General features: G+C 52.0%; 1 protein-coding gene across 3 annotated transcripts in view; it reads left to right on the top strand.

The window, feature by feature from the left end:
• UBR2 (ubiquitin protein ligase E3 component n-recognin 2) overlaps positions 1–27,760 on the top strand; it is a 1,804,160-nt gene that overhangs the window by 1,639,069 nt on the left and 137,331 nt on the right. For all 3 annotated transcript variants that reach the window (XM_086927821.1, XM_086927820.1, XM_086927822.1), the window contains one exon: positions 12,046–12,123. In XM_086927821.1, coding sequence (XP_086783947.1) covers positions 12,046–12,123 — 78 coding nt within the window. The remainder of the gene's footprint in view (positions 1–12,045; positions 12,124–27,760) is intronic.

The raw sequence follows: 27,760 nt of genomic DNA, 5'->3' as shown, positions 1-27,760 counted from the left end.
GGCCCAGCAGGGCTCTGCTTTGGGCACTATCAAAGGTTATCTTTCTGCCATCTCTGCCTTTCTGCGGCTTCCTGATTAGCCTTCTCTTTTTAAGTCCTCGGTTGTTAACCGTTTCCTGAAAGGCATTACGCACACGTTTCCTCACGTGCCGTTCATAATGCCTCAATGGGACTTAAACCTTGTCTTGACATATCTGATGTGCACTCCTTTTGAGCCTCTTCATAACTGTCCTTTGAATCGTCTTACTCCAAAGACAGCTTTCCTGATAGCCATCACCTCTGCCAGAAGAGTGAGTGAGCTCCAGGCCTTTTTCTTCAAAACCTCCTTTCCTTTCTGTTCATCCGGACAAGGTGGTTTTAAGGACCCGTCCTTCCTTCTTGCCAAAGGTTGTTACGCCCTTCCACATCGGGCAGACCATCACTTCGCCCACCTTCTTTCCTCCTCCGCACCCTTCGAAAGAGGAGGAGAGGCTCCAACGTCTGGAACCAAAATGTGCACTCTCATTTTATCTGACGCGCACACAGCAGTTCCGGGTGGATGACCAGCTCTTTGTTGGCTACTTGGGTGCCAAAAAAGGTCGGGCCGTGCACAAACGGACCGTCTCTCTGTGGGTCATTCTCTGCATCAAAGCCTGTTACTCGTTGGCTAAGAAGGAGCCTCCTGTGGGGCTGTGTGCCCATCCCACCAGGGCAAAGGCAGCCACTACTGCCTTGGGACGCGGCGTTCCCTTGCAGGACATTTGTCAGGCAGCTATGTGGGCCTCGCTGAACACGTTTACCAAGCATTACTGCCTTGACAGTCAAGTCCGGAGAGACGGCTTCTTTGGCGGTTCTGTTCTCCGTGACTTTCTGGTGTAATCCTGTTCGCAGACCCACCACCGGGGTTGGTATTGCTGGGGTATCTATTCTAAGGTAAGGAATCTATCACTAACGTGTCTCTTCCAGATGCACAAGTTAGTACTTGTGTAACGATATATCTGTAAGAGACATTAGTTTGTGATAGATTCCTTACCGCCCCTCCCATCCTCCCCATTCTGCGAACTGATTACTGGGGTCAAGGTCATCCCTTTCAGGGCCCTAGTTTCAATGCACCAGTGGTCAGTTTCTTGCATGGCTCTGCGTTCCTGGCACCGAAAGTTGTGTACAGAACTCACGCCAGCGCGCATGGGTGGTGCCTAAGTAGGCTCTGTGATGTAATCTCGGCGAATACATTTTATCTGACGCGCACACAGCAGGTCCGGGTGGATGACCAGCTCTTTGTTGGCTACTTGCGTGCCAAAAAACGGTTGGGCCATGCACAAACAGACCATCTCTCGTTGGGTTATTCTCTGCATCAAAGCCTGTTACTCGTTGGCTAAGAAGGAGCCTCCTGTGGGGCTGTGTGCCCATTCCACCAGGGCAAAGGCAGCCACTACTGCCTTGGGACGCGGCGTTCCCTTGCAGGACATTTGTCAGGCAACTATGTGGGCCTCGCTGAACACGTTTACCAAGCATTACTGCCTTGACAGTCAAGTCCGGAGAGACTGCTTCTTTGGCCGTTCTGTCCTCCGTGACTTTCTGGTGTAATCCTGTTTGCAGACCCACCACCGGGGTTGGTATTGCTGGGGTATCTATTCTAAGGTAAGGAATCTATCACTAACGTGTCTCTTTCAGATGCACAAGTTAGTACTTGTGTAACGATATATCTGTAAGAGACATTAGTTAGTGATAGATTTCTTACCGCCTCTCCCATCCTCCCCGTTCTGTGAACTGATTACTGCGGTCAAGGTCATCCCTTTCAGGGTCCTAGTTTCAATGCACCAGTGGTCAGTTTCTTGCATGGCTCTGCGTTCCTGGCAGGGAAAGTCGTGTACAGAACTCACGCCAGCGCGCATGGGTGGTGCCTAAGTAGGCTCTGTGATGTCATCTCGGTGCATAAGGCGACGGACGCGGAGCCGCAGGACGCCACCTACTGACGCGCAGGGGTACTGCTAAGCAAAACTTTCCGGATCCAGTCTGACGCCTAGGGATATTCTACAGTAAGGAATCTATTACTAACTAATGTCGCTTACAGATATTGTTACACAAGTAGTAACTTGTGCATTCTTGTTATTGTTAGGGAAGCTACCGGGACCTCTTCATTCCAAAAGAAAATTTAGCTAAAGGCAAAAATATTTTTGGCCGGGTCTTAAAAAAGCGACATTACCATAAGTAGCCCCTGCCATTGAAAGGAACTACTTTGTGTGTGAATGGGCCTTGTAAAAGAGTAGGACACTGTAACTCACAGAGAAGTCAGCCAATAGCTGTTGTGTGTTGTCTCGTAGCCCCATGATGCATGCTGGTGTGGGTGGAACAAAATTGAGATTGACCCAACAACAGACTAATGAATGAAGTCTGATATGAAAGCCCCTATAGGTAACTGTTATACACACATTTGTAGTAAAATCCAAAAAGTCTTTGCCTACACCATACCTGGCGTTGGCTACCAACTTCTTTCTTTTGCTAAAGCTTTTTTTGTAATTATTAATCACAAATAGATAGGGTTGAAAAGACAGGTAAAGAGGATTGTGTTGCATAGATAGATAGATCAGTTGGTATAGATAGGGTGCTGATCGTTGCAGAGATGGAGAGGGTTGCCTAGATAGAGTTGCAACAATAGAGGGATGGATGGATGGATAGATAAAGAGATAGCTAGAGAGATAGATACATAGATTATAGATGAATAGATGATGATAGATATATTATATATTGATAGAATAGGAAATTTGAATTAGCAGCAGAACTAAAATTAGAAATATAATTGTTAAATGTCTATATAAGCAGGACAAACAAGCACTAAAAGCACACCTGAAAGTCATACAAGCAGGGCATGCAGACTAAAGTGAATTACAATATAGCGACATACGGAAGCAAACTAGAAAGCCATACAAGCAGGACATACAGGCTAATCTGGTTTACAAATATAACTTTAGTCCTCAATTAAAATACATACCAGATCACATATGGGAAGGCAACTATAAATGTGCTTCATTGCACGCATGCTAAAAAAAATTGTAACTTTATGAAGAAAAGTTTTAAATGAAAACAATTTGGTATACTGTGAAATAGCAGCATTCAGGTAAACAAAGGCTACTCCAAAATGAACTTACTACACCATTAGCTGGAGACAGGAACTGTTAATGCTGGACTGTGCCCTTGCTCAATATGGAAGAGCTGGAAGAAAGTGGCCTGCTATCACATGACACTCTAAATACAAATCAACACCAAAGCAATTAAGTAAAAACAAAATCTGAAAGGGACAATTAATTATGGATTCCTCACCTTAGAATTACTCTCAGGCGTCAGACTGCATCCCGAGAATTTTTTCGTCGGCCGTTGGCATTGTATTAGCTTGGATGACGTTGCGGTATCGACTTAGACGCCAGCCTCGCGCGCTGACGTCAGTTCTTTCTTTTTTCACACCAGCCAGCGTAGATCCGTAGAGAGCGATACCTTGAGTCACTTTTTGACTCTTTTTTTGCGACTTTTGTCTACGTCTTTTTAAGTCATTCGACTCCTGGTGCTCTCAGGGATGTCCAGTCCTCAAACCGGCTTCAAGGCTTGTGACTTCTGTCACAAACTGATGTCTGTTACGGACCCGCACCTTGTGGGCCTTTGGTGCTTAGAGGGCGACCACAACCCGAAGTCGTTCTCCAACTGCCGGGCCATGAACCCGAAGTCTTTGCGGAAGCAGTCCTGAAAGCTTCTCAAAACCTGGCAGTCCGCTCCGTACCATTTGGTCAAGATGGAGGTCGCTGGACTGGTTGTGGAGTCTTCACCACCATTCTTCATCCAAGTCTTCGTCTTTGGGTAAGTCGAAGCACAAAAAGAAGGCGAAGAAGCACCGTCGCTCTCCGTGTTCTCCCCCTCCGTCGGCTGACGCAATGCGGGAAGCGGAAGATAGTCATCCGGCACCGCGCGTGGATCCTGTTGGGGTCGAGTCCGGCCTTCCCTCCCTTTCTGGGAGCTGGAGCGACCCCTTCCCAGTTTCGCAACTTTTATGAAGACTTGCATTCAATCTTCACGCAGCACTACTCCGCCGACGCGCCCTCAGGCCCGTCTTGGGCCTGAGGGCGCGACTTGGTTGGGGGCTCTAAGCCTTCGATGCAGGGCCCCTATGGATCCCGGCCTGGATCCGGATCGGAAACGGTCAACCTTGTGACACCTCCTCTGGCGCCGAATCCAGTGACAACACCTCCACTGCCTCAGACGCCGGTTGTGTCCCCATCCGATGTGATCCCGTCCTCCCGCTCGATATAGACTCAGAGCCGGACTGACGTCGACCGACATCTGGACCGGCGCCGACCGGTACATCTGAAAGAAACAATTTAGTTATAGATTCCTTACCTTATAATTACCCCTAGGCGTCAGACTGGATCTGGAAAGTTTTTTCGTCAGAAGTACCTCTGCGTGTCAGAAGGTGGCGTAGGTCGGCTCTGCATCCGTCGCTGGAGTCGTGGTCACTGGGATGACTTCGTAGCAGCTACTTGGACGCCGGCCTCGGCCCTGACGGTAGTTCTTTAGTTTTTTTGCACCAGCCAGCGCAGATCCAGGAAGAGCCGTACCTCAGTAATTTTTTAACAACGTTTTTCTCGACTTTTGTCGACTTCTTGTTTCGAGTCTTGGACTCTGAGCAGGTGCCTGAGGGATGCCCTGGTTTAAGGCCGGCAGTTCCTGTAACCGGCTGATGTCAGTTACGTATTCGAACCGAGTGTGCCACTTTTGCCTGGAGCCATGACTATGACCCCAAGTTGTGCTCCGACTGTCAGTTGTTGACGCCAAATTCTTTGCAGGAGCGGTCCCGAAAACTGCTTGAAAGAAGACAGTCTGCTCCGGGTCACGGTCAAGAGGGAGGTTGAGGGACCGGTCACGGAGCCATTGCCAATCCGACACGTCATTGAAGTCTTCGCACTCAGGGTTGGGTAAGTCGAAGTATAAGAAGAAGTCGAAGAAGAATCATCGCTCTTCGACTTCCCCTCGTCAGTTGGCCGATCCGATGAGATCTGCGGGTGGTGCCCCTCCCGCGGCTCCACACCCGGAGCCCGACATGTCGACTCCGAGCTTCCCTCCCCTCCCTTTCCGGGACCCGGAGCGACCCTCGCCCAACTTCGTACGTTCTACAAGGTTATGCATGCCATCTTTGGATGGACCGATCCCGCCCGCGCCGTTGGGCCCCGCGGACTCGGTTGGGGGGGCCTAGGTCTTGGCCACCGGAGGCTCCGGCGCCGCAGGCCCCCCTTGGATCCAGGCCTGGATATGGATCGGTGCTGGTTGACCTCTTTGCAGATCCACCGGCGCCACTTCCTCTGGCACCACTACTGCGTTTGGCGCCGGTCAGCTTCCCAGCTGGTGTTAACCCCTGACTCCATCCCGAAGTGGGCATGGAGCCAGACCGGCGTCAGCCGACGCCGGATCCGGCACCAATGGGTACTTTTGTCCCTGTGTACCACCCTGGCCAGTTTGAGCCTGATTGGCAGCCAGAGGAGGGCGAGGAAGACTGGGAGGGGTCAGGAGACCCTTTAACTGACAAGTTAGATGTTGAGCAGGACTGGAGAGAGGACCTGGGGGATGACAGTGGTCTTGACACTTCACCCGACCTTGGCATATAGTCTCCTCTTACCTTAGCTACGGAGGAGGGAGCGTCTTAAGCTGTGGTGTTGCGTAGGGCGGCCGAGGCTCTAAACCTCGAGCTTCTTACGGTGGTGGTCAGGACTGACCTCCTGACTGAGGTGCTTCAACCGGCGGCGAGCTCTTCAGAGCCCCTGTTGCCCTTTAATGAGGCCCTCACAGACGTCCTTATGGGCACGTGGTCCAGGTCCAACACGGGGGCTCCTGTGGACAGGATGATCGCCCAACGCCATCACCTAGCTCCGGGCGACCCCACTTTCCTCTCCAACACCCCACCCCAGAGAGCTCTGTGGTCCAAACCTCCACCTCCAAAAGCGCCTTCCCTACCGCTTTACCAGAAAGGGAATCCAAGAAGCTGAACCATCTTGGCAAGAAAATGTTCTCTTCCGCCAGCTTAGGACTGTGGTCCGTAAACACTGCATGTTTCTTGGGCTGCTATTCCCACTCTGTGTGGGCTACGGTGGCGCAAGTGCTGCCTCAGTGTCCAGAGGAGGCCCAGACAGTGCTCTCCCAGGCTGTTGCCGCCGGGAGGGACGCAGCAAAGTTTACGATACGTTGTGGGCTGGACACCGCTGACTCTCTGCAGGACCATTTCAACGTCAGTAGCGCTTCGCCGCTACACCTGGATGAGGTCCACTGGCTTTTCAGGGGATGTCCAGAACACCTTGATGGACATGCCCTTTGATTGCTGTCGCCTTTTTGGTGACAAATCCGACAACGCCCTAGGGCGCTTCAAGGACTCACGGGCTACGGCCAAGTCCTTGGGCCTCTCCTCCCGTCCAGGTAGTCTGCTTTTCAACCCTTTCATGGCTACGGAAGGGGTGCCCCGCCACGTCCCACACAGGGCCACAGGCCGCAGCAAGTTACCCAGCTTTCGCACGGCTGGGGACGTGGAAACAACTGGCGAAGTTCCAGGGGCCAGCGGGCAGGCCAGTCCACCAATCCCCACTCTGCAACAGCCTCCAAACCCTCCTAGTCAGACCTTTCAGGCCCATCAAACCACAGTGGGCAGCAGGATTCGCCATCGCCTCCCCCACTGGCGCACCATCACTTCGGACAGGTGGGTCTTGTGAATAGTCCAAAGGGGCTACTCCCTCCACCTTATAGACTGCCCCTCCAGACATGCTACTGCAATACCACCGCATGACTGAGGATCATCTGGCCCTTCTCCAGCAGGAAGTTACAGCTCTCTGTGCCAATGGAGCCATCGAGCACGTTCCTGCCCAAGAGGTAGGTCATGGTTGTAATTCCCGCTTCTTTCTTGTGCTCAAGAAGGACAAGGGCCTGCGTCCTATCTTGGATCTCAGGAACGTCAACCGCTTCCTCCGGAAGGAGAAGTTCAAGATGTTGACGCTGGCTCAGGTCCTGTCTGCTCTGGAGACTGGACGGTAGCGTTAGACTTGCAGGACGCTTATTTTCACATCCTCGTCCTGCCGGCCCACTGGCGTTACCTGCGGTTCACGGTAGGCCACGAGCACTTTCAAGTTACTGTGCTCCCCTTTGCCTTACCAGCACCTCTTGGGTGTTCACAAAAGTGATGGCGGTAGTCGCAGCTCATTTGCACAGATCAGGGGTTCCATTTTACCCTATCTCGACAACTGGCTGTTGAAGGCGGGCTTGCGCCAGGCTGTCGTCTCCCACCTCCAGACTATGGTGGACCTCCTGCATTTGCTGGGGTTCACTGAGAACATGCCGAAGACACACCTGATTCCCTCTCAGAAGCTCCTCTTCATGGGAGTGGTTCTGAACACAGGGCAGTTTCTGGCTTATCCTCCCGAGCAGTGAGTCCGGGATATTCGGGGTATGATTCCGATCAATCAGCCTCTATCCCGGGTTTCGGTCATAATGACCCTGAGGCTATTGGGCCTCATGGCCTCCTGCATCCTGCTGGTGGACTGTGCCAAGTGGCATATGCGGGCTCTGTAGTGGGACCTCAAGTTCCAGTGAGCACAGCATCAGGGGAATCTTTCCGATTGCATCCAGATCTCGGAGGGCACTGCACACTAATTGCGGTGGTGGCTCATGAACCAGGATTGGGTCAACGGCAGATCCCTCTTCCTTCCCTAGGTTCACAGAGGTGACAGATGCATCACTGCTGGGTTGGGGCGGCCTCATGGGTGAGGCGGAGATCAGAGACCTCTGGTCCCCGGCGGAGTCCGGACTCCACATCAACCTTCTGGAGCTTTGGGCACTAAAGGCATTCCTTCCCTCTGTACGGGGAAGAGTAGTGCAGGTGTTCACTGGCAACACCACCGCTATGTGGTACTGCAACAAACAGGGCGGGTTGGGGTCGTGGACCCTATGTCAAGAGGCTCTTCGTCTTTGGACATGGCTGGAACATCAAGGCATAGCCCTGGTGTTTCAACACCTGGAAGGTTCACTGAACGGCAGGGCGGACGAACTCAGCCGCAGGTGCATGATGGAACACGAATGGTGTCTTCATTCGGAGGTGGTGCAAGGTCTCTTTCAGCAGTGTGGAGAGCCTTGGTTAGATCTATTCGCCACCGAAGAGAACGCGCAATGTAGACAGTTCTGCGCGTTGGAATTTCCAAGGCAGCACTTGCTAGGCAACACTTTTCGGCGCGAGTGGATTTGCAGTCTTCTATACGTCTTTCCGTCTGTGTCACTTCTGCCCAGAGTGCTGAAGAAGATCAAGCACGACCGGGCCCAAGTCATTCTTGTGGCTCTGGATTGGGCATGAAGAGTCTGATATCCCGAGCTATTACACATGGCCATTGATCCTCCGATCACACTGCCTCTTCAGGAGGATCTTCTGTCGCAGCAGCAGGAGACGGTCTTCCACCCGAACCTGTCCAGCCTCCACCTCCTCGCACGAAGATTGAGGGGCGATAGTTGACAGCTTTCAACCTTCGTTTTAAAGTCTGTAATGTTATCTTGGCAGCCAGGCTGTAGATAGAACAAATTTGTGACATGGTGCGTAGCAAAGGCTGTAGATCCCATTTCTGCACCCCTTTCAGAGGTTCTCCTCTTCATTTTTTCTTTGGCCCAGCAGGGCTCTGCTCTGGGCACTCTAAAAGGCTATCTCTCAGCCATTTCGGCCTTCCTTAGGCTGCCTGGCCAGCCTTCTCTTTTCAAGTCCCCTATTGTAAATCTTTTCTTAAAGGGCATCCCTCACTTGTTTCCTCCAACTCCTTGTGTGACACCCCAGTGGGACTTAAACCTGGTTCTCAACTGTCTTATGTGCGCTCCCTTTGAGCCATTACATAACTTTCTCCTCAGGTTCTGGCTCTTAAGATTGGCTTTCTGGTTGCCATCACCTCTGCTCGCAGAGTGAGTGAGCTTCAAGCCCTTTCTTCTAAGCCTCCTTTTCTGGCTGTTCATCTGGATAAAGTTGTCCTTCGCACTAGGCATTCTTTCCTTCCCAAAGTGGTTACCTCTTTCCACATAGGATAGACCATCACTTTACCCACCTGTTTCCCACCCCGCGTCCTTCTAAAGAAGAGAGGCTCCACCGCCTGGATCCAAAACGTGTGCTTTCATTCTATCTGGATCGCACACAAACAATTCCGGGTAGATGATCAGCTCTTTGCTGACTAGGTGGGCGCCAAGAAAGGTTGGGCCGTGCAAAAATGGACCATCGCCTGATGGGTCGTTCTTTGTATTAAAATCTGTTACTCCTTAGCGAAAAAGGAACCTCCAGTGGGACTGCCTGCCCATTCCACCAGGGCGATGGCAGCTACTACTGCTTTGGGATGTGGAGACCCCTTCATGACATCTGCCAGGCAGCTACGTGGGCTTCCATGCACACGTTCACCAAACACCACTGCCTGGTCAGCCAAGTCCAGAGAGACTGGCCGTTCAGGTCTCCAGGACTTTCTGGTGTGAACTTAGTTCGCAGACCCACCTCTGGGGTTGGTATTGCTGGGGTATCTATTCTAAGGTGAGGAATCCATAACTAATTGTCTCTTTCAGATTAGCAAATTACTTACCTTCGGTAACAATATATCTATAAGAGACATAGATTAGTTATGGATTCCTCACGGCCCCTCCAATCCTCCCCGTTCTACGAACTGACTTCTAGGGTTAAGGATTCCCTTTCAGTATTTGTGAACCAGTGGTCAGTGTCTGGCATGGCTCTGCGCTTCTGGCGTGGAATGTCGTGTAAAGAACTGACAGCGCGCGAGGGCTGCGTCCCAAGTAGATACTGCAACATCAACCCAGTGACCACGACGCCAATGACGAACCCAGAGTCGACTGCCGTCGTCTATCGAAGCGCAGGATTACTGCTGGCAAAAAAATTCCCCAGATGCAGTCTAACGTCTGGGGGTAATTCTAAGGTGTGGAATCTATAACTAATCTAGGTCTCTTACAGATATATTGTTACCGAGGGTAAGTGACTTGTTCAACACTGGCACTGAAGAAGACTACCTCGTGTGCAGATGTGGTCCTTGTGCAGGAGCAAAATGCAATCACTCAAAGTGAAGATAGATAGGTAGGTAGATTGATAGAATGGTAGGTAGACAGGTAGCTAGAGAGGTAAATAGAGAGGTAGACGGATAGATATAGAGGTAGAGAGACGTGACAGGAAAGTGGAATCCAGTTTACTGGTTTAATTTGTACTCGTTAAGTGTGAATATAAACATGACTTACAAGACCATTGAAAGCAAAATAGGAAGTCGTGCAAGCAGGACATACAGACTAAATGGGTTTGCCAGTACAACTGTATTAATCAATTAAAATGCATGCCAGCATGACAAATAGGAGTGCAGTTATAAATGCACTTCCCTTAGGCGTAGTAAAAAGGATTACTAAAACAAAAAAAAAGCAAAAAAAAGTTTTCAAAGGGGAAACAATCTGGTATGCTGTGAAATAGCAGCAGTCAGATCAGCAAAAGCCACTCCAAAAGGAATTTCCAACAGCTTTAGCAGGAGACAGGAACTGATAAAGCTGGAACGTGCCCCATGCTCACATCAGAAACCGAGAGAGCTGGTATAAAGCGTTCTGCTATCACATTTGGCTTTAAAAACAAAAACAGCACTAAAGTAATAATAAAGAAAAAACTGAAGTGTACTACAATTTGTGCAGTTGTGACAGACAATACTGGCTGAAAGCCCCCTGATGTAAGTACAATATGCATTTAATTTTTAGTAAAATCAGGTGGTCATGGCAAAGGCCAGACAAAATGAAAGATAATTGGAGACACGTGTCTCACAGTGAAGTAGAGTGCGAGAGAACTTGCAAGACTGTGGTCACCAATTTAAATTTGTTGGGGTTTCATATTAGGTAAGAAATATAAGTTACAGTGCTATTGTTAAGTATGTTTAAAGAACAGCATGTTTTAGTGTTTTTGGCATGCCAAAGCATTGTTTGATTACAAAGTTTTTTCTAATGATCCATGGCATGACACTGTCTAACAGTAAGAAAGACGTGTTTGAATAAATTATGCTGCATTTCCTCCTTTAAGCAATGCCTTCTTACTGCACTTTAATTGTGAATACTGATCAGTGCTTAATTTGAGCCGGTGGTTTCAGGGGCTTGACAACAGCACTTACATGTCAACACCTGTGCTTGTGACAGTCTGCCACAAGTTGGCATTGTCTATATACATTACAAATGACTATTACCTGCTTCCCAAGACATTCTCATAGCTTTTGGGACCTGAAATAGTCCGAATTGTCACACTTGTAGGAGTGTGATGGTTAGTAGTTGTGCTGTTACTATCATTGGCAACATGGCAGGGGCAATGTGTGGTGCAAGGTGCAGTGGTCTCCTTACAAGAGCTGTGGTGCTTTTTTTAAATTTTGTATACAAATGAAGCACTGATGCAGATGCACTTTTTTGGCTAAAGGTTGACTGTTCCATGGGTGGATTTACACATGTGCTGGAACAAAATGCAGTCACTCGCAGTGAAGGGAGTCATTGGTTGCAGTAGTCTGGTCCATGCCCTCGGCGGTTTGCTGTGTTGGGTAGAAGCAAAATGTGTATGACACTACAACAGACAAATGAAGAGAGCTGGCTGAAAGCTCTTCTATGTATTTTATATCTAATTGTTTGTATTTTTAAGAATTGAAAAAAAAATTGTGGCTAACTCCAGACCTAAAAATATAGTTTCAATGAATAATGCTGCTGAAATCTTTATAGTTTACAAGAACAACATAGGCATTATAAAGTGGTATGTTGTTATGGATTTATTCACTTGAAGACAAGTACTGGTAACCAATGCCAATAGCCTTTACATTGTATATGAAAAAGGACTTTGACACCTTAGTACATATTAGGAGTCTTAATCTTAATCATTGCTTCTTTCTTGAAAAACCTCCAGTATGCTGCTGTCAGCATTTTTGCAAATTACATTTTCAGGAATACATCAAGCATTAAACTTGAAGTTACACTTAGTCTAGTTATTTCTAAAGCATCTATTTTATATATTTTCTTTTAGCTTTCCACGAGAGTCAAACAGATTAATAGATCTGCCCGAAGACTACAGCAGTCTCATTAACCAAGCCTCAAATTTCTCGTAAGTGTTATGCCTTAATTGTAAATAACTGTAGTGTAAATTTTTGTTATACACATTGTACTTGAGGAAACAAAAGGCAACGTAAGAATGTGGAAGATGCAAAAAAACAGCAGCAGAAAGAAAAAGATTGATTTCAGGGTGTGTCAACAGATAAATCTGTGTAAATAAATTGGACACGTTCTCTTTAGTATCCCATATTTTTTCCTATTTATACAGTTGTCTTGGTTTCTCCCTCCACCTGTCCTCACACACCAGACCAAGCAAAAAACAGATAAATGGAGTAAAATAAAATTCTGATGGCAACTTTAACTGCAGATTCTTCACCTCGTGAATGTCCCCAGGTGCCAGACTGGATCTAGAAAGTTCCGAAAGCAGTGCCCCTGCTCGGCAGTAGGTGGTGGCATGCGACTTCCCATCGACTTTGTTGCGCTCCAGAAGTGATTCTCAGACCGCATATAAGCACCACTCGTGCACACTTACGTCAGTTCCTTTCTTTCTGTGCCTTTAAATGCAGATCCGGGGTTCTGCTTCTTCTTACTCTACTATGAAGAAATTCTTTTGCAAAGTTTCCAGTGTTCAAGAGACGTTACAAACAGATATCTGTGGCAAATCCTTATGAGGTGTGTCTTGGTGTTTGCGTTTGACACATGACCCTATGAACCCAAGGACCGTCCGAGAACGCACAACTGTACTTTGCTTGAGGTCCTACTCCAGATCTAAGTAGAGTGTTCTGACCAACTCCAGAACTCCAGAAGTCATTCCTGTGGTGGATCTTCTTTGTGGTCGCTGGAACACGAACCGCGACTCGTTGTGGTATCGGACTCCAAGCCGACTTTGTCACGATCGAGGCTGCATACAGATCATGAAGTGGCGCAACTGATGCTGAATCTATCAATCGTGTACACAATTACACTACCACTGAGCCATCCACTGACAATACATGAGCTTTTTGACTCTGACTCCAACCAGAGCCAGCCATCTGGAGACGACATTTGTGGGGATTGGGAAGAGTTTGCATCATACTATGATGAAGACAATTGGTCCTTTAATTGGCCAGTGGGATGGATATCTTACTGGTTCTGAACCTGTAGCCCATGGACCCCTGGCTGTCTGTGGCACCTACTCAGGGGATTCCCAGACCCAAATGACTAAGCATTATCTTTTAACAATAATTAGGAGCATTTTGAGCTAAGTAATGTATAAAATAGTTCCTTCTATAAGGATAATAGTTTCATCAAGTAGCAATAATCCTTGAGGCCTACCCCTTTGATTCCCCAATGTATTTGATGGATAAATAATATTATCTATAAAGATATGTTTACAAAAAATCATAAGTTTAAAAAATGTTTTAGTAAGAATCTGTTGCTAGTCCAGGACACAATATGTTTAAATGCCAGTGGGCTGCACACCTCAAACGATACTGGATTGGTTTTCCCTCCTGGACCAACAACTGAAGAAAGTATGTCCTTCACCACTGTGAATAGGGGGGCTGCTGAGGTCCTTGACCTCCTCCACCCTACTATGGTGGCAAAAGAAAATGTACTGACTGAGGTCCTGCAGGCAGGCACCAACCGAAACTCTTTTGCCTTTCAGGGAGGCCCTCACTGGCACTCTAATGGGCATTTGGAGTAAACCATGCCCCCCCAGTCAACCGACAAGTGTCCTCAAAATAATGCAAGAGGTGCTATTAACTTGGATGACCCAGTCTGCATAAGAGCTTTTTTGATCTACGGGTATTTGAGTATTTATTTCATAGATGGAAGCTCTCAGGCTGTCCTAATACTAGGGGTAAACAATTTGTTAGTGCCCTAATTGCTCCAGAGGCCCCTGTGATACAGGAGGTTGTTATGATAATCTCGCTTCCATCTCCCCAGCTGACCGCACGCAAAATAAGAACCTCCTAACCTTGGGTTCCTTGACTGCCTCTACCATTTCCCTTTCCAATTCTCCCACTTCCCTGACCTCCTAGGCTCCCGCCGCTTTGTGGCACTCCAGGCCATGCGCCTTTAATCACTGACTCCATGTTCTGCAATTTCATCATTGTCAATTTTGATGTTACATTCTCTCTCTTTATCCTGTGACGCGACACAATGGTTCACAAAGGTCGATAATCTACTAACTTCTTAGTCTGCCATCCAATATGTATGGTGGTTAATTGATTCTTGTCATTCAGTAATAATTCCTTCACAAAAACGGAACCTACAGCTTCCTCAGCCTTCTACAACAAATCCTTAATCATGTCCAGCTTATCTGAAAGAAACAGGTTGGTATTAGATTCCTTTCCTTACCTTAGAATATCTCCAGGCGTCAAGACTGTAACCGGAAACTTTTGCGTAGCAGTGCCCTTGCGCGTCGGTAGGCGTTGTCTGCGGCTCCGAGTCTGTCGTCGGCGTCGTTGGCGCTGGGATGACATCGCCGGAGTACTTAGACGCCGCCCTCGCGCGCTGACGTCAGTTCTTCTTTTTTCCGCGCCAGCAAGCGCCGATCCGGAAAAAGTAGTACCCTTAGTCAATTTTTGACTAACTTTTTCGAAAAATTTGTGATCATTATTCGAAGTCACTTGCCGCGACGGAGCCGGTAGGGATGCCCGGGTTCAAACTCTGCGTCCATTGCAGCCGACTGATGTCGGTTACCGACCCCCATCGCTGGTGCCTTCACTGTCTGGTCCCCGACCACGACAACAAGTCCTGCTCCGACTGCCGGGCCCTGACATCCAAAGCTAGACGGGAGCGAACCCGCAAGCGACTCGAGCTCCGGCAGTCGGCCGCACGCCGCTCGAGGTCCCGGTCCGGAAGGAGGTCGAGGGACCGGTCGCGGGGCCGGTGTCACCACAGTTCCGGGAGTAATCATCAGTCCTCTGGAGGCAAAAGAAGTCGAAGAGGTGACCCCCCCGCCCCCCTTCCCCAACGCTCGTGCGACGCGGCCGGGGGTTTGGGCGACACCACCCACGCGGCGCCTTCGGGCAAAGCGGCCCCGACTGGGTCCCCAAGCCGGCCGGGTGCTTTGGCCCCGGCACCGTCGGGTGCTTCAGCCGCGGCGCCGGCGGCGACTTCGGTCCCGACGCCGCAGGGCCCCGCTGGATCCGGATCCGGTCGACCATAGGACCTCGCCGCCGGCGTCGTCTCCCAGGGTGTCGCCTCTGGCGCCATCCCAGGACGACGTCGTCCCCGGTCCTACCCTCGATTCGGGTCCGGTGCCGCTCGGCGCCGTATTCGACGCCGCTAGGAGAATTTTACGGCCCGGCCCCATCCTTTGACCTAGAGTATCAGGAGATGGGTGGCGAGGAGGATTGGGAGGGGTCCGAGGACCCTCTGGAACGTGAGTGGCAGTCTTCTCAGGACTGGGCAGGTGAGCTAGGGGAGGCCAGTGGTCGGGACACTTTGCCAGACACTGGTTTTGTCTCCCCTCCTACCGTGGCTACGGAGGAGGGGGCTACCTATAGTGTGGTGCTGACGCGGGCTGCCAAGGCCTTGGGCCTTAAGCTCCCCGTCGCGGCCGTGAGGACTAACCTCCTCATCGAGGTCCTTAAACCGCAGGCAAGCTCGGCTGAGCCTCTGCTGCCGTATAATGAGGCCTTGTCAGACGTTCTTCTGGGCACTTAGTCCAAGCCCGCTACAGGCCTGCCTGTAGATAGGAACGTGGCCCTGTCCACCCACCCCCGAGAGCCTGGTCATCCAGGCCTCTAACTCCCAGACCTCATTCCCGACGGCTCTCTCCGATCGGGAATCCAAGAGGTACGAACAGTATGGTAAAAAGATGTTCTACTCGCTTAGTTTGGGGTTGCGGTCAGTCAATACCGCTTGCCTCTTGGGCCGTTACACCCACTCTCTGTGGGACACGGTCGCGGACGTGCTGCCACAATGTCCGGAGGGGGTCCGAACTAAACTCACCCAAGCCCTTGTGGAGGGTCGAGATGCGGCACGGTATTCCATCTGGTGTGGGCTGGATACTACGGACTCGCTGGGCAGAGCGATGGCAACGACGGTGGCGATTCGTCGCCACGCCTGGCTGAGGTCCACCATCTTTTCGGCTGATGTCCAAAACACCCTTATGGACATGCCGTTTGATGGCCGTCGCCTCTTTGGCGACAAGGCAGAGAGTTCGCTTGAGCGCTTTAAGGACTCCAGGGCTACGGCCAAGTCCTTGGGCCTCTCGGCCCGCGCCAGCAAACTGCTGCCTTTCGCTCCTTTCGTGGCCAAGGAAGGGGCGCCCCCACACGTCCTGCCAGCCACGGCCCGCAGACTAACATCCAGCGCGGTGGCGGATGTGGTAACCGCCGTGGCGGCGGTCGGGGACAACGGCGAGGTCAGTCCACACCTACCCCTGCAGCATCCGCCTCAAAACCCTCCTAGTCCGAGTTTTCAGGCCCATGTGACGCCAGTGGGGGGCAGGGTTCGCCATCACCTCCTCCACTGGCGCACTGTCACATCGGACAGGTGGGTGCTGCAAATCGTCTGAAGGGGCTACTCCCTCCCCTTCGAGGCAACCCCTCCAGCCATGCCACCGCAGTACCACCGTGTGTCGGGGGATCACTTGAGTCTTCTGCGAGAGGAAGTTACGGCCCTCTTGGCCAAGGAGGCCATCGAACGCATTCCTGGGCCAGAAGTAGGGTGTGGTTGTTACTCCCACTACTTTCTGGTTCCCAAGAAGGGCAAAGGTTGCCTACGCCCTATCTTGGACCTGCGGACGTCAACGGCTTCCTCCGAAAGGAGAAGTTCAAGATGCTGACACTGGCTCAGGTCTTATCTGCCCTGGACCCGGGAGACTGGATGTTAGCGTTGGACTTTCAGGAAGCTTATTTCCATATCCCCGTCCTGCCGGCCCACCGGCGTTACCTGCGGTTCACGGTAGGCTACGAGCACTTTGTGTTCGAGGCATGTGGGCTGCTGAATTCATATCTGTGCATAGATCGCCGCCTAGTGTTGGGTCCGGATGATTGCACATTGTTGTCCTGGAAGAGTCTTCGAAGTATCACGAGATAGGTGGCTCCTCCCCTGGACTACAGTGCGCATGGGCATCGCCTCCATCCCCAGATTGTTTTTTTCCGCCATTGGGTTCGGATGTGTGTCGGTTCCCTCTGTCGGAACCGATAGTTGTTAACTCTCTTAACTCGAGACCAAAAGGTCTTTAGGCTTGGCGCCGGTATCGTTTTCGTTCGGGTCTTACTGTTTCTTCAGCTCCGAACTCTTGCTGCCCTTCCGCGTGCTGTCGGCGCGGACGGGCCTACACGGCGCTCCAGACATGGAACGGACTCCGTTTAAACGGTGCCCGGTGTGCAACTCGAAATACTCGCACCTCGACGTGCACCCAGTGTGCAACACTTGTCTGTCGCCGGACCATGACGAGGCCAGGTGTATGGCCTGCTCCAGGTTCCGGTGTAAAAAGACCCTCAAGATTCATCACGCTGCGAGACTCCAGGCCCAGATGTCTGCGCCCCCGCCGGACGACATCTTCGAAGAAGACGTTGGAGACGACAATGTCCAACAGGTTTCGGACTCTAGCCCTGCGTCCGAGGGGGATGCCTACGACGCAGGAGACGAGGAGTTTGACGAAGCCGGCGACGAGGTAGGGGACGACGATGGGGCCATTGCCACCGTGGGGGATAGCTCGGAGGAGGAGCATCCCCGGACTGACTCAGGGGTCGACCCCCTTCCTGCGGCCCAGGTCGAGGGATCGCCTTCGGGCCTTACCCAAGACCTCGTTCTTAGTCCAGCAGCCCCGCCTCCGGGCCCGGCCACGGACATTTTGGAGGTGCCACTCACGTTTCCAAAAACGAAAGTGAAGCCTTCGGGATCTGCAACTCCGGTTTCAAAACCGAAAGTGAAAGCTGTACAGAAGGCTCTGGAGGCGTCAAAGTCTAAGAAATCCAAAATGGCCGACATGGAGAGTCACGCCAAGATGGCCGACCCGAGGGCCTCAGGGTCGATGCCGAAGGCGAAGTCGACCGACGCGGCTGCGTCGGCGCCGAAGATGGTCGCGGTCGATGACCCGAAGAAGCCTTCGAAGAAGCGTCAAGGCAATCCCAAGGCTCTGGCTTCGCCGGCTCCGACAGTCGGGGCCAAGGACGGTGCTGCGTCGGCTCCGAAGACGGGGCCTCTCGCCGACACCACTCCCAAGACGGGGAAATCGCCCGAGCCGGTCCATCCCTCTCCAGCCCTATCAAAGAAGGTCGAGGAGTCCCTGCAACGGATTCGGAAGGTCGCTGTGCTTCCTGAACCGGAAGAAGGGGTGTCGAAGCCCGCACTAAAGCTGTCAAAGGCGCAAGCGCCTATCCGCTTCACCCTGCCGCCGAAGTCGACGCCAAAGGCTTTCGCTTCGAAGCATGGGGCAGGCGTGCCCTCGAAGGAGGTGTTGACGCCCAAAGCGTCTCCAGTGGTGTCTAAGCCTCGGCTCCAGCCACTTGCGGAGGAAGAGCGTCGTGAGGTCATCATCGACGCCAATACCGGGAAACTGTCCCTCCTCAAAAGGAAAATCACCACGGAGCCGGTGTTGGAACATTTTCGCATTCCTCTCAAAAACAAGAAGGACTCTGCGGGTACTTCAGCACCTATGGAGCCGGCGTCTCCAAGAGACCTGCCGCGTTCACCAACTCCTTCTACCGCGGGTGATGGTTGTGAGAAGTTGGCCCGATATGCAACGTTCGCTATTCTAGCGACCGCTATGTATCGTTCCAACGACCCTTATGGTGTTTGGTTGTAAGTCAACCTATAGACCAGCTATCCTAGTAGCGTGGATACGAGCAGTCTAAGGCTAAAGACTCGAGAGGGCGCGTTAAGCCAGCTGTTTACCACACATGTACCCCTTGAACACCCAGTGAAAGGACACCACACAAGTGTTATGAAAATAAACAGTATATTTATTAAGAATCACAACAGCCCTGTACTCTTTATGAGGACAGGGTACTAAGCACAAACCAAATCTCTTTAGCAAATACTTCAAGTGCACAATTAAAACAAGTGTCCGAGGACACGGAAAGATTAAGGTCTCGGGCGGACCCGATAAGGCAAGTCGGAAGCGAGGGACTCAGGACCCTAGAGTAAGGAGGCTATGCAGGCACCGAAATGCCGAGTTACCTAGCCACGAGGGCTGCGGCTGCACAAGTCTTACAGGCGTCGGGGTCTTCGCTGACGAGCCAGGAGCCGGAAGAAAAGGAGTTGCTGGCCGGCGACCAGTGCTGAATAGTTCGTAGAGATCCAAGCCTGGATCGGAGATTGATGAAACCTGAAAGCAGAGGGGACCAAGTTCGTACTACTAGCCAGTAGTCAGAGGGTACCAGGAAGGCACCGGTTGGCCGTCACCTCGACCAGGTGAGTGGGCGACGCTAGGCTCTGCAGTCTCACGGACCAGGAGGCGTTGTCGGCGACCACGGTGGAGGTGCGAGCTGCCCCACGAAGGATGATGCTGTCGGCGTCGCTGGGCCCAGGATGGGGCAACAAGCCTTGGCAGATCTCAGGGCCACGTGGTGGGCCTAAGATGGCGTCTTGAGTGGACCAGGAGGGTCCGGGGTGCTTCTCGCAAAGATGGAAGCAAGGGCCAGTCTGGAGCAACCAGACCAGCAGTGATGTTTCTCGGATGTCGTCACAGAAGGGCACAAGCCAGCGGCCAGTGACCAGACAACGTGCTGAGCAGCGAGCAGAAGGGCCCCACGCAGATCGTGGAGATGCTGGGAGACTGCACTTCGGTGCTGGAGCGGCTCAGGGTCGGGGCTTCTCGGACCCCAGAGCACTCACCAGAGGGTTACCTCGATGGTCGTGCTGGTTTTAAGAGCGTGCAGGTTCTGATGATGGCCGGTCCCTCGAGGTCTCGTCGCACCCACAGATCACAGCTGAGCTGATGACGTGGGTAGAGGTCAGAGGTGCCAGGGAAGCCGGTTCTCGTCGAGCTGGGCCGTCGGATTCCTTGAGGAAGGACTTACAGCAAACCGCAGAGTTCTTAGTTGGTGCCCGCTGATGCAGGGTGACTACTCCTTAGTCACAAGGGAGAAATCTTGAGAAGAGTCTTGAATGTCCTTTCGTAGAAAGTAGTTCTTGAATCAAAGATGATCTAATTTGGAAGGGTCCCCGCTCCGGTCTTTATTCTAAAGAAAGGGGTGGGTACATGACTAGGTCCTGCCCTAAGGGTGGGACCAGGAAGGGGGGTAGTTACACCCCTCTCCCCTGCCGGACTTTCCCCAGGCCAGGGCTGTCGCCCCTGGAACTGGTTCTAACCGGCAGATGCGTAGTGAGCACCGGGGTGCCACTCCGCAGTCACCTTCTCGCCAAAGCCCTACCTATCCAGAATACACAAACCCTGTCTGGGACGGTGCGAACACCGCCCTCGACAGGAAACCCTTTGTCCAAGTGCTCCTCGCTGGAAGGACTCCCAGCAGCAGGAGGTCAGACTCGTGTCTGTGGTGGCAGCATCCATTTTGTGGAGCTGAGGCTTCAGTTAACTTTAACCGGGGTTCACAGTTACGTACATGTCGTGTCCCTCTAGAAGGGTGGGATGCCAACCTCATCGCCGGAATTGGTGAGAGGGCAGCATCCCGATTCGTATGACACCTTACTCGACATGCCTTGATAACGCGACACCGGAGTTACCGATATGGTACGCGTTATCATGGAACAGCTATTGGGTCTTGATTCCGCAAGCTGCAACCGGGCTCGGCTCGGGCCTGAACCTAGCTCACACGAGCCCACGCACTCTGCCTTCAGGATCGTTAAGGCCTGCCATAGGAGTGACTGATAGGAACTCGGGTGTCCATTGTATGGTTAGATATAGAGCTACTATACCTAAAGCGAAGGGTGGTTACACGTCTTCGCCCCAGCTGTCGTGCAGCCAGTTGTGTCAAATTTAGGAGGCCAGCCAGGGGTGGCATAATACATGCTTCAGCCCCTGGCGGCCCTGGGTACACCTATGCCCTGCGTTACGGGGTCTGATAAGGTGGCCCAGTACCAATTGGTAAATGCACCTAGGGTACATATCGTAATTTAGAAAGAGAACAGCCAGGCTGTGGGTCTGATTAGCAGGCCCACAGCCAGAGAAAGTCGTAAACCAGTGAAACAAAAGCAAAAAATCTGGGTGATCATAGGATTGCAGACCCTACTCTCCTACAATGGTGACGAGGAGGAGGTCGAGTACAACTATCCAGCGTACTCGGATCCGGAGGAAGAACATGAACCTTGGACTGCCGGAGGCGACCCCGAGGACCCGCAGTCGGGTCAAGAACCGCAGCTCTTTGCAGCGAAAACTTCGCCGACGGAGGATTCTGCAGCCTTCAACGCTTTGATTGAGAGAGCTGCAGCTAACCATGATGTCGAGCTGCACTCCGATCCTGTGGATGTGGATTTTTTATTTGACACTTTCTCAGTGGCTGAAAAGTCAATCAAAACTCTGCCAATGCTCAAAGGAGTGCTCAAGCACGCGCAGGAGGTCTTCAAGGAGCCCACTCGGGCACGTGTCATCAATCCACGCATTGATAAGAAATATAAGGCAGCGCCCTCGGATCCAACATATATCAAGGGACACTTGCCACTGGACTCTTTGGTGGTATCCAACGCTCGCAAGAGGGCGAACTCACAGACAACTGGTGACGCTCCTCCCCCAGACACAGAGTCGAAAATATTTGAGGCCTCAGGGAAACGGATTGCTGCACAAGCAGCTAACATTTGGCGCATCTCAAACACGCAGGCCCTACTTGCACGCTACGATAGGGCTCATTACGACACCCTAGAAGCACTGCTCCAGCACTTGCCTGACCAATACAAGGAGGCAGGGGAAATGTTAATTCAAGAGGGAAAGCTCATTACAAACGCTTCCATAAAATGTGCGCTAGATGTGGCTGATACAGCCTTCAGGGCAATCAACACCAGTGTGTTGCTCAGAAGACATACATGGCTTAGGATCTCAGGGTTTAAACCTGATATACAAACAACCATCCTGAACCAGACGGTTAATCCTGACCATTTGTTTGGACCCGAGGTTGATGCGACGCTTGAAAAAATGAAAAAAGATACAGACACTGCTAAGTCTATGGGGGCCCTCCAGTCTCAGCAGTTTCGGGGTGGTTCCTTTCGCCGCTCCAATACCAGAGGCACCTCAAGGGGTCAGGCATCGCAATCCACCCAGTACTACAAGAGCAATCCCAATCCTCATACACCAACAAGGGTAGAGGTGGCTACAGAGGCAACAATGTCAAAGGCAGGGGACGTGGAAACAACAGCTCCAGGTCCACCGCCGCCAACAAGCAGTGACGTCTTGTCACTGCCTCCCGACCACACAACACCGGTCGGGGGGAGACTCCAGCAGTTCCTGCCCGTGTGGAGATCCATCACCACGGACAGGTGGGTCATATCTCTTGTCCAGTACGGTTACTGTCTGGAACTTACTTCCACTCCACCAAACATACCTCCAAGAAGCCGTCCTATGTCCGGCGAGCACTTGCACTTGTTGCAGCAGGAAGTTCAGGTCATGCTGCAAAAAGGAGCAATCGAGCTCGTCCCACTACAAGAAAGGGGAACAGGGGTTTACTCTCTGTACTTTCTAATCCCCAAGAAGGACGGATCCCTACGGCCCATCCTGGACCTCAGGCCCCTCAACTGGTACATTCTCTCGGAGCATTTCCATATGCTCACATTGCAGCAGGTACTCCCTCTGCTTCAACAGGGGGACTTCCTGGCTACGTTAGATCTAAAAGATGCATACTTTCATATCCCCTTGCATCCTTCCCACAGGAAGTATCTCAGATTCACAATTCAAGACCAGCACTACCAGTTCAGGGTTCTGCCGTTCGGGGTCACCACAGCGCCAAGGGTCTTTACGAAGTGCCTGGCGACTGTGGCGGCGCATCTACGACGCCAGAACGTCCACGTCTACCCTTACCTGGACGACTGGCTCATTCAGGCAAAAACAGAGCAGCAGTGCGCCGACCACGTGTCCCGCACCATTCATCTCCTGCACGATCTGGGATTCTCTCTGAACTACCCGAAATCCCATCTCCAGCCCGCCCATGTACGACAATATCTGGGCGCGACAATAAACACTCTGGCAGCCACTGCGCAGCCAAATTCAGTGAGAATCGCCAGTATCCAAACGCTGATCCAACGATTCAGACCTCAGCACTCGCTTCCAGCGAAGGTGTTCATGCAGTTGATAGGCATGATGGCCTCCTGCATCTCCATCGTCCCGCACGCGAGACTACATATGCGTCCGCTTCAGGAGTGCCTAGCACGTCAGTGGACTCAGGCTCATGGGCAACTGACAGACCTAGTGTTGGTGAGCGGTCGGGCATACAACTCTCTGCATTGGTGGAATCCACAAAACCTTTGCAAGGGCCGACCATTCCAAGAGCCCGTGCCACAGATTATCCTGACGACGGACGCTTCTCTCCAGGGATGGGGAGCGCATGTACTCCACTACAAGGTGCAGGGACTATGGACACTACAGCAGAGGAAGATGCACATCAATGTGTTGGAACTGATGGCAATCTTCATGGCCTTAAAGGCGTTCAAAGTACATCTGTGCAACAAAGTCGTGTTGATCCGGACGGACAACATGACAGCCATGTACTACATTCAGAAGCAGGGGGGCACACACTCTCCGCAGCTGTCTCATCTGGCTCAGAGCATGTGGCAGTGGGCCATTCAGAGGAACATCTTCCTCATGGCAGAGCATCTCCCGGGCAAGGACAACCAGATGGCGGACCTGCTCAGCAGGCACAGCCATCAAATGCACGAGTGGGAGATACATCCATCAGTACTCCAACCGTACTTCCAAAGGTGGGGTCATCCAGAGATAGACCTGTTCGCCACAAAGGAGAACGCAAAATGCCAAAGCTTCGCCGCCAGGTTCCCACACCCACAATCACAGGGCAATGCGATGTGGATGAACTGGTCAGGCAGATTTGCGTACACTTTTCCCCCAGCACCTCTGATACCGCTGGTGGCACGCAAGCTCAGGCAGCACTCGATGACTCTCATCCTGGTTGCTCCAACGTGGGCTCGCCAACCGTGGTACACCACGTTTCTGGAACTCTCCGTGGTACCGCATCAAAGGCTTCATCCCACTCCCAGCCTTCTGACGCAGAGCCATGGCGACATTCAGCACCCAGATCCGCAACAGCTCAACCTGGCGATCTGGCTCCTGAAGTCCTAGAGTTTGGCTACCTCAATCTTCCTCCAGATTGCATGAACATCATTCGGGAGGCAAGAAAGCCCACTACTAGAGCTTGTTATGCGGCTAAATGGAAGAGGTTTGTCATTTACTGTGTTAACCACGATATTGACCCGCTAGATGCTTCCATTCAAAACATCATTTGTTACCTGTTCCACCTGTATCAATGCAATTTGGCGTACTCTTCCATCCGCATTCACCTGTCTGCTATGGCAGCATACCTCCAGAATAGGCAACACCTGTCACTTTTTAAGGTCCCTGCTATCAAGGCTTTTCTGGAAGGACTCAAGAGAGTCATTCCGCCAAGGACCCCACCAGCTCCAGAATGGAACCTCAATGTGGTTCTTACAAGACTGATGGGTCCTCCCTTCGAGCCACTGCACTCTTGTGAGCTTCAGTTTCTGACTTGGAAGGTTGCTTTCTTAGTAGCAATTACATCGCTACGGAGGGTTAGCGAGTTGCAGGCGCTCACCATCCAAGAACCTTTCTTCCAAGTACATGCTAACAGGGTTGTGCTCCGCACTAACCATAAATTCTTACCCAAGGTTGTATCTCAATTCCATATAAACCAGACAATTGAGTTGCCGGTGTTTTTCCAAAACCCAGAGACGCTGGCGGAGCGGATGCTCCACACCCTTGACGTTAAAAGAGCCTTGATGTACTACGTGGACAGGACAAAAGATTTTCGCAAAACCAAGCAGCTTTTCGTTGCTTTTGCCACACACCACAAGGGAAACGCTATCTCCAAAGCTGGGATCGCTAGGTGGATCGTGAAATGCATTCAGATCTGTTACGCTAAAGCTAAACGCACTCTCACTATTCCACCAAGAGCCCACTCCACCAGGAAGTTGGGGGCCTCTATGGCTTTCCTAGGTAACATTCCCTTAGAAGATATTTGTAGAGCAGCCACATGGTCTACCACACATACTTTCACTAAACATTACTGTGTAGACGTGCACTCCAAACAGCAGGCAGCTGTTGGTCAGGCTGTTCTCAAGACACTTTTTCAGACTGCTGCAGCTGGCACGGGCGGCCGCCGCTAATGGAGGGACTGCTATGTATTCTATGCACAGATATGAATTCAGCAGCCCACATGCCTCGAACTGCAAATGCTACTTACCAGTATGCATCTGTTCTTGGCATGTAGGGCTGCTGACATTCATATCGCCCACCCTCCTCCCCGGCGCCTGTAGCAGCTGCAGTATTCATATATTTATATGCTCTTAGCATGGTCATCACTCACATACTTCACTCCATCTCTGCCAATGGCTAAAAACAATCTGGGGATGGAGGCGATGCCCATGCGCACTGTAGTCCAGGGGAGGAGCCACCTATCTCGTGATACTTCGAAGACTCTTCCAGGACAACAATGTGCAATCATCCGGACCCAACACTAGGCGGCGATCTATGCACAGATATGAATGTCAGCAGCCCTACATGCCAAGAACAGATGCATACTGGTAAGTAGCATTTGCATTACCAGCGCCCCACGGGTGTTCACGAAGGTGATAGCGGTGGTCGCAGCTCATCTGCACAGGTTAGGGGTTTCAGTCTTCCCCTACGTCGACGACTGGTTTTTGAAGCCGGGTTCGCCCCTGACAGTTGTCAGCCACCTCCAGACTACGGCTGACCTCCTGCACCTAATGGGGTTCTCCGTCAATGTGCCGAAGTCACACCTGTGTCCCTCTCAGAAGCTCCTCTTCCTCGGAGCGGTTCTAGACTCGGCACGGTTTCGGGTTTATCCTCCCGAACCGCGGGTTAGGGATATTCAGGCTCTGATTCCGATCTTTCAGCCTTTATCCCCAGTCTCGGTCAGGTTGACGCTGCGGCTTCTGGGGCTGATGGCCTCCTGCATCCTTCTGGTGCATCACGCCCCGTGGCGGATGCGGGCTCTGCAGTGGGACCTGAAGTTTCAGTGGGCCCAGCATCAGGGCAACCTATCCGACCACGTCCTGATCTCGGAGGGCACTGCGAGACCGTTGCAGTGGTGGCTCACGGACCGCGATTGGGTCAGCGGCAGATCCCTCTCCCTACCCCAACCGGAACATGTAATTGTGAAGGACGTGTCCCTCCAAGGTTGGGGGGACCACATGGGAGAGGCAGAGATCAGAGTCCTCTGGTCTCCGGTGGGGTCCCGGCTCCATATCAACCTTCTGGAGCTGCGGGCGATTCGTCTTGCACTGAAGGCATTCCTCCCCTCTGTCTGGGGGAGTGTGGTGCAGGTGTTCACGGACAACACCACCGCCATGTGGTACGCCAACAAACCGGGCAGGGTGGAGTCGTGGACTCTCTACCAGGAGGCTCTGCGCCTCTGGCAGTGGCTGGAACATCAGGGCGTAACCCTGGTGGTTTAACACCTGGCATGTTCACTGAACGCCAGGGCGGACGAGCTCAGCCGCCGGCGCATGATGGATCACGAATGGCGTCTGAACTCGGACATGGCGCAAGGTCTCTTTCTGCAGTGGGGAGAGCCTTGGTTAGATCTATTTGCCACCGAAGAGAACGCGCAATGTCATCAGTTCTACGCGTTGGAATTTCCAAGGCGGCACTCGCTCGGAGACACTTTTCGTCCTAAGTGGAGTTGCGGTCTGTTATACGCCTTTCCGCCTATGCCACTTCTGCCCAGGGTGCTGAAGAAGATCAAGCGTGACCGGGCCCAAGTCATCCTTGTGGCTCCGGACTGGGCACAAAGGTACTGGTATCCCGAGCTACTCCGCATGTCTCTCGATCCCCAGATTCGTCTGCCTCTTCAGGAGGACCTTCTGTCCCCCTCCGGACCACTCTTGTCCCTCCGCGCAGGCTGCTGCCTTGTTCGAGGTTGAATCGACCTTTGCGGTGCCACATGGGTCGGCAGACCCCCTACGTCCTAGTCTGGGTCGAGGCTGGCGGAGGACTCCTTGTCACTCCCTTTGTCCCTCTCGTTGCCTGTTTGTCTTGGAACTGGTTCCCCTTCGTTGTTCTTGGTTGGGCTTATACTCCTGCTACATGTTGTCATGACATTTTGTATATGTTCCTTGCCGTGGGGGGGGGGGGGGGGGGGGGGGGGGAGGGGTAGGGGGGTAACTGTCCCCATGCCGGCAGGGTAGCTGCTCAAGGCTGTGCTCTGTTCTTTCTTCTTTCCCTGCCTTTGGGTGCTGCAGTTTTCTCTGCTCCTTATGGTGTTGTTAGTCACCATTCCTTTTTTCAGCTTTTTCGCACACTGTTCCCATGCTCCCACAGTTTGTCTGATGGCTCTGTGTTGTGTCGCAGAAAAGTTCTCCAAAGAAAACTGACGTAGACGCGCAGGGGTGGGACTTATGTGACCTCGCTGACGTAACGTACACGGACGACGCCTGGGCGGAGTCGCGTAATGCCGTCCCCTCAACACGCGGGGATGCTGTGGCAAAGCTGTGGCAAAAAAGAGTTTTCCGGATCCAGTCTCACGCCTGGGGGTAATTATACGTTAAGGAATCTGCAGCTAGAATCGTCTCTATCAGATACATCGTTA

The sequence above is a fragment of the Lissotriton vulgaris genome, chromosome 6 (genome assembly GCF_964263255.1).
Source record: "Lissotriton vulgaris chromosome 6, aLisVul1.2, whole genome shotgun sequence".
Lineage (NCBI taxonomy): Eukaryota > Metazoa > Chordata > Amphibia > Caudata > Salamandridae > Lissotriton > Lissotriton vulgaris.
The sequence above is the reverse complement of the archived record's forward strand: the minus strand, read 5'-3'. Positions and strand labels throughout refer to the sequence as shown.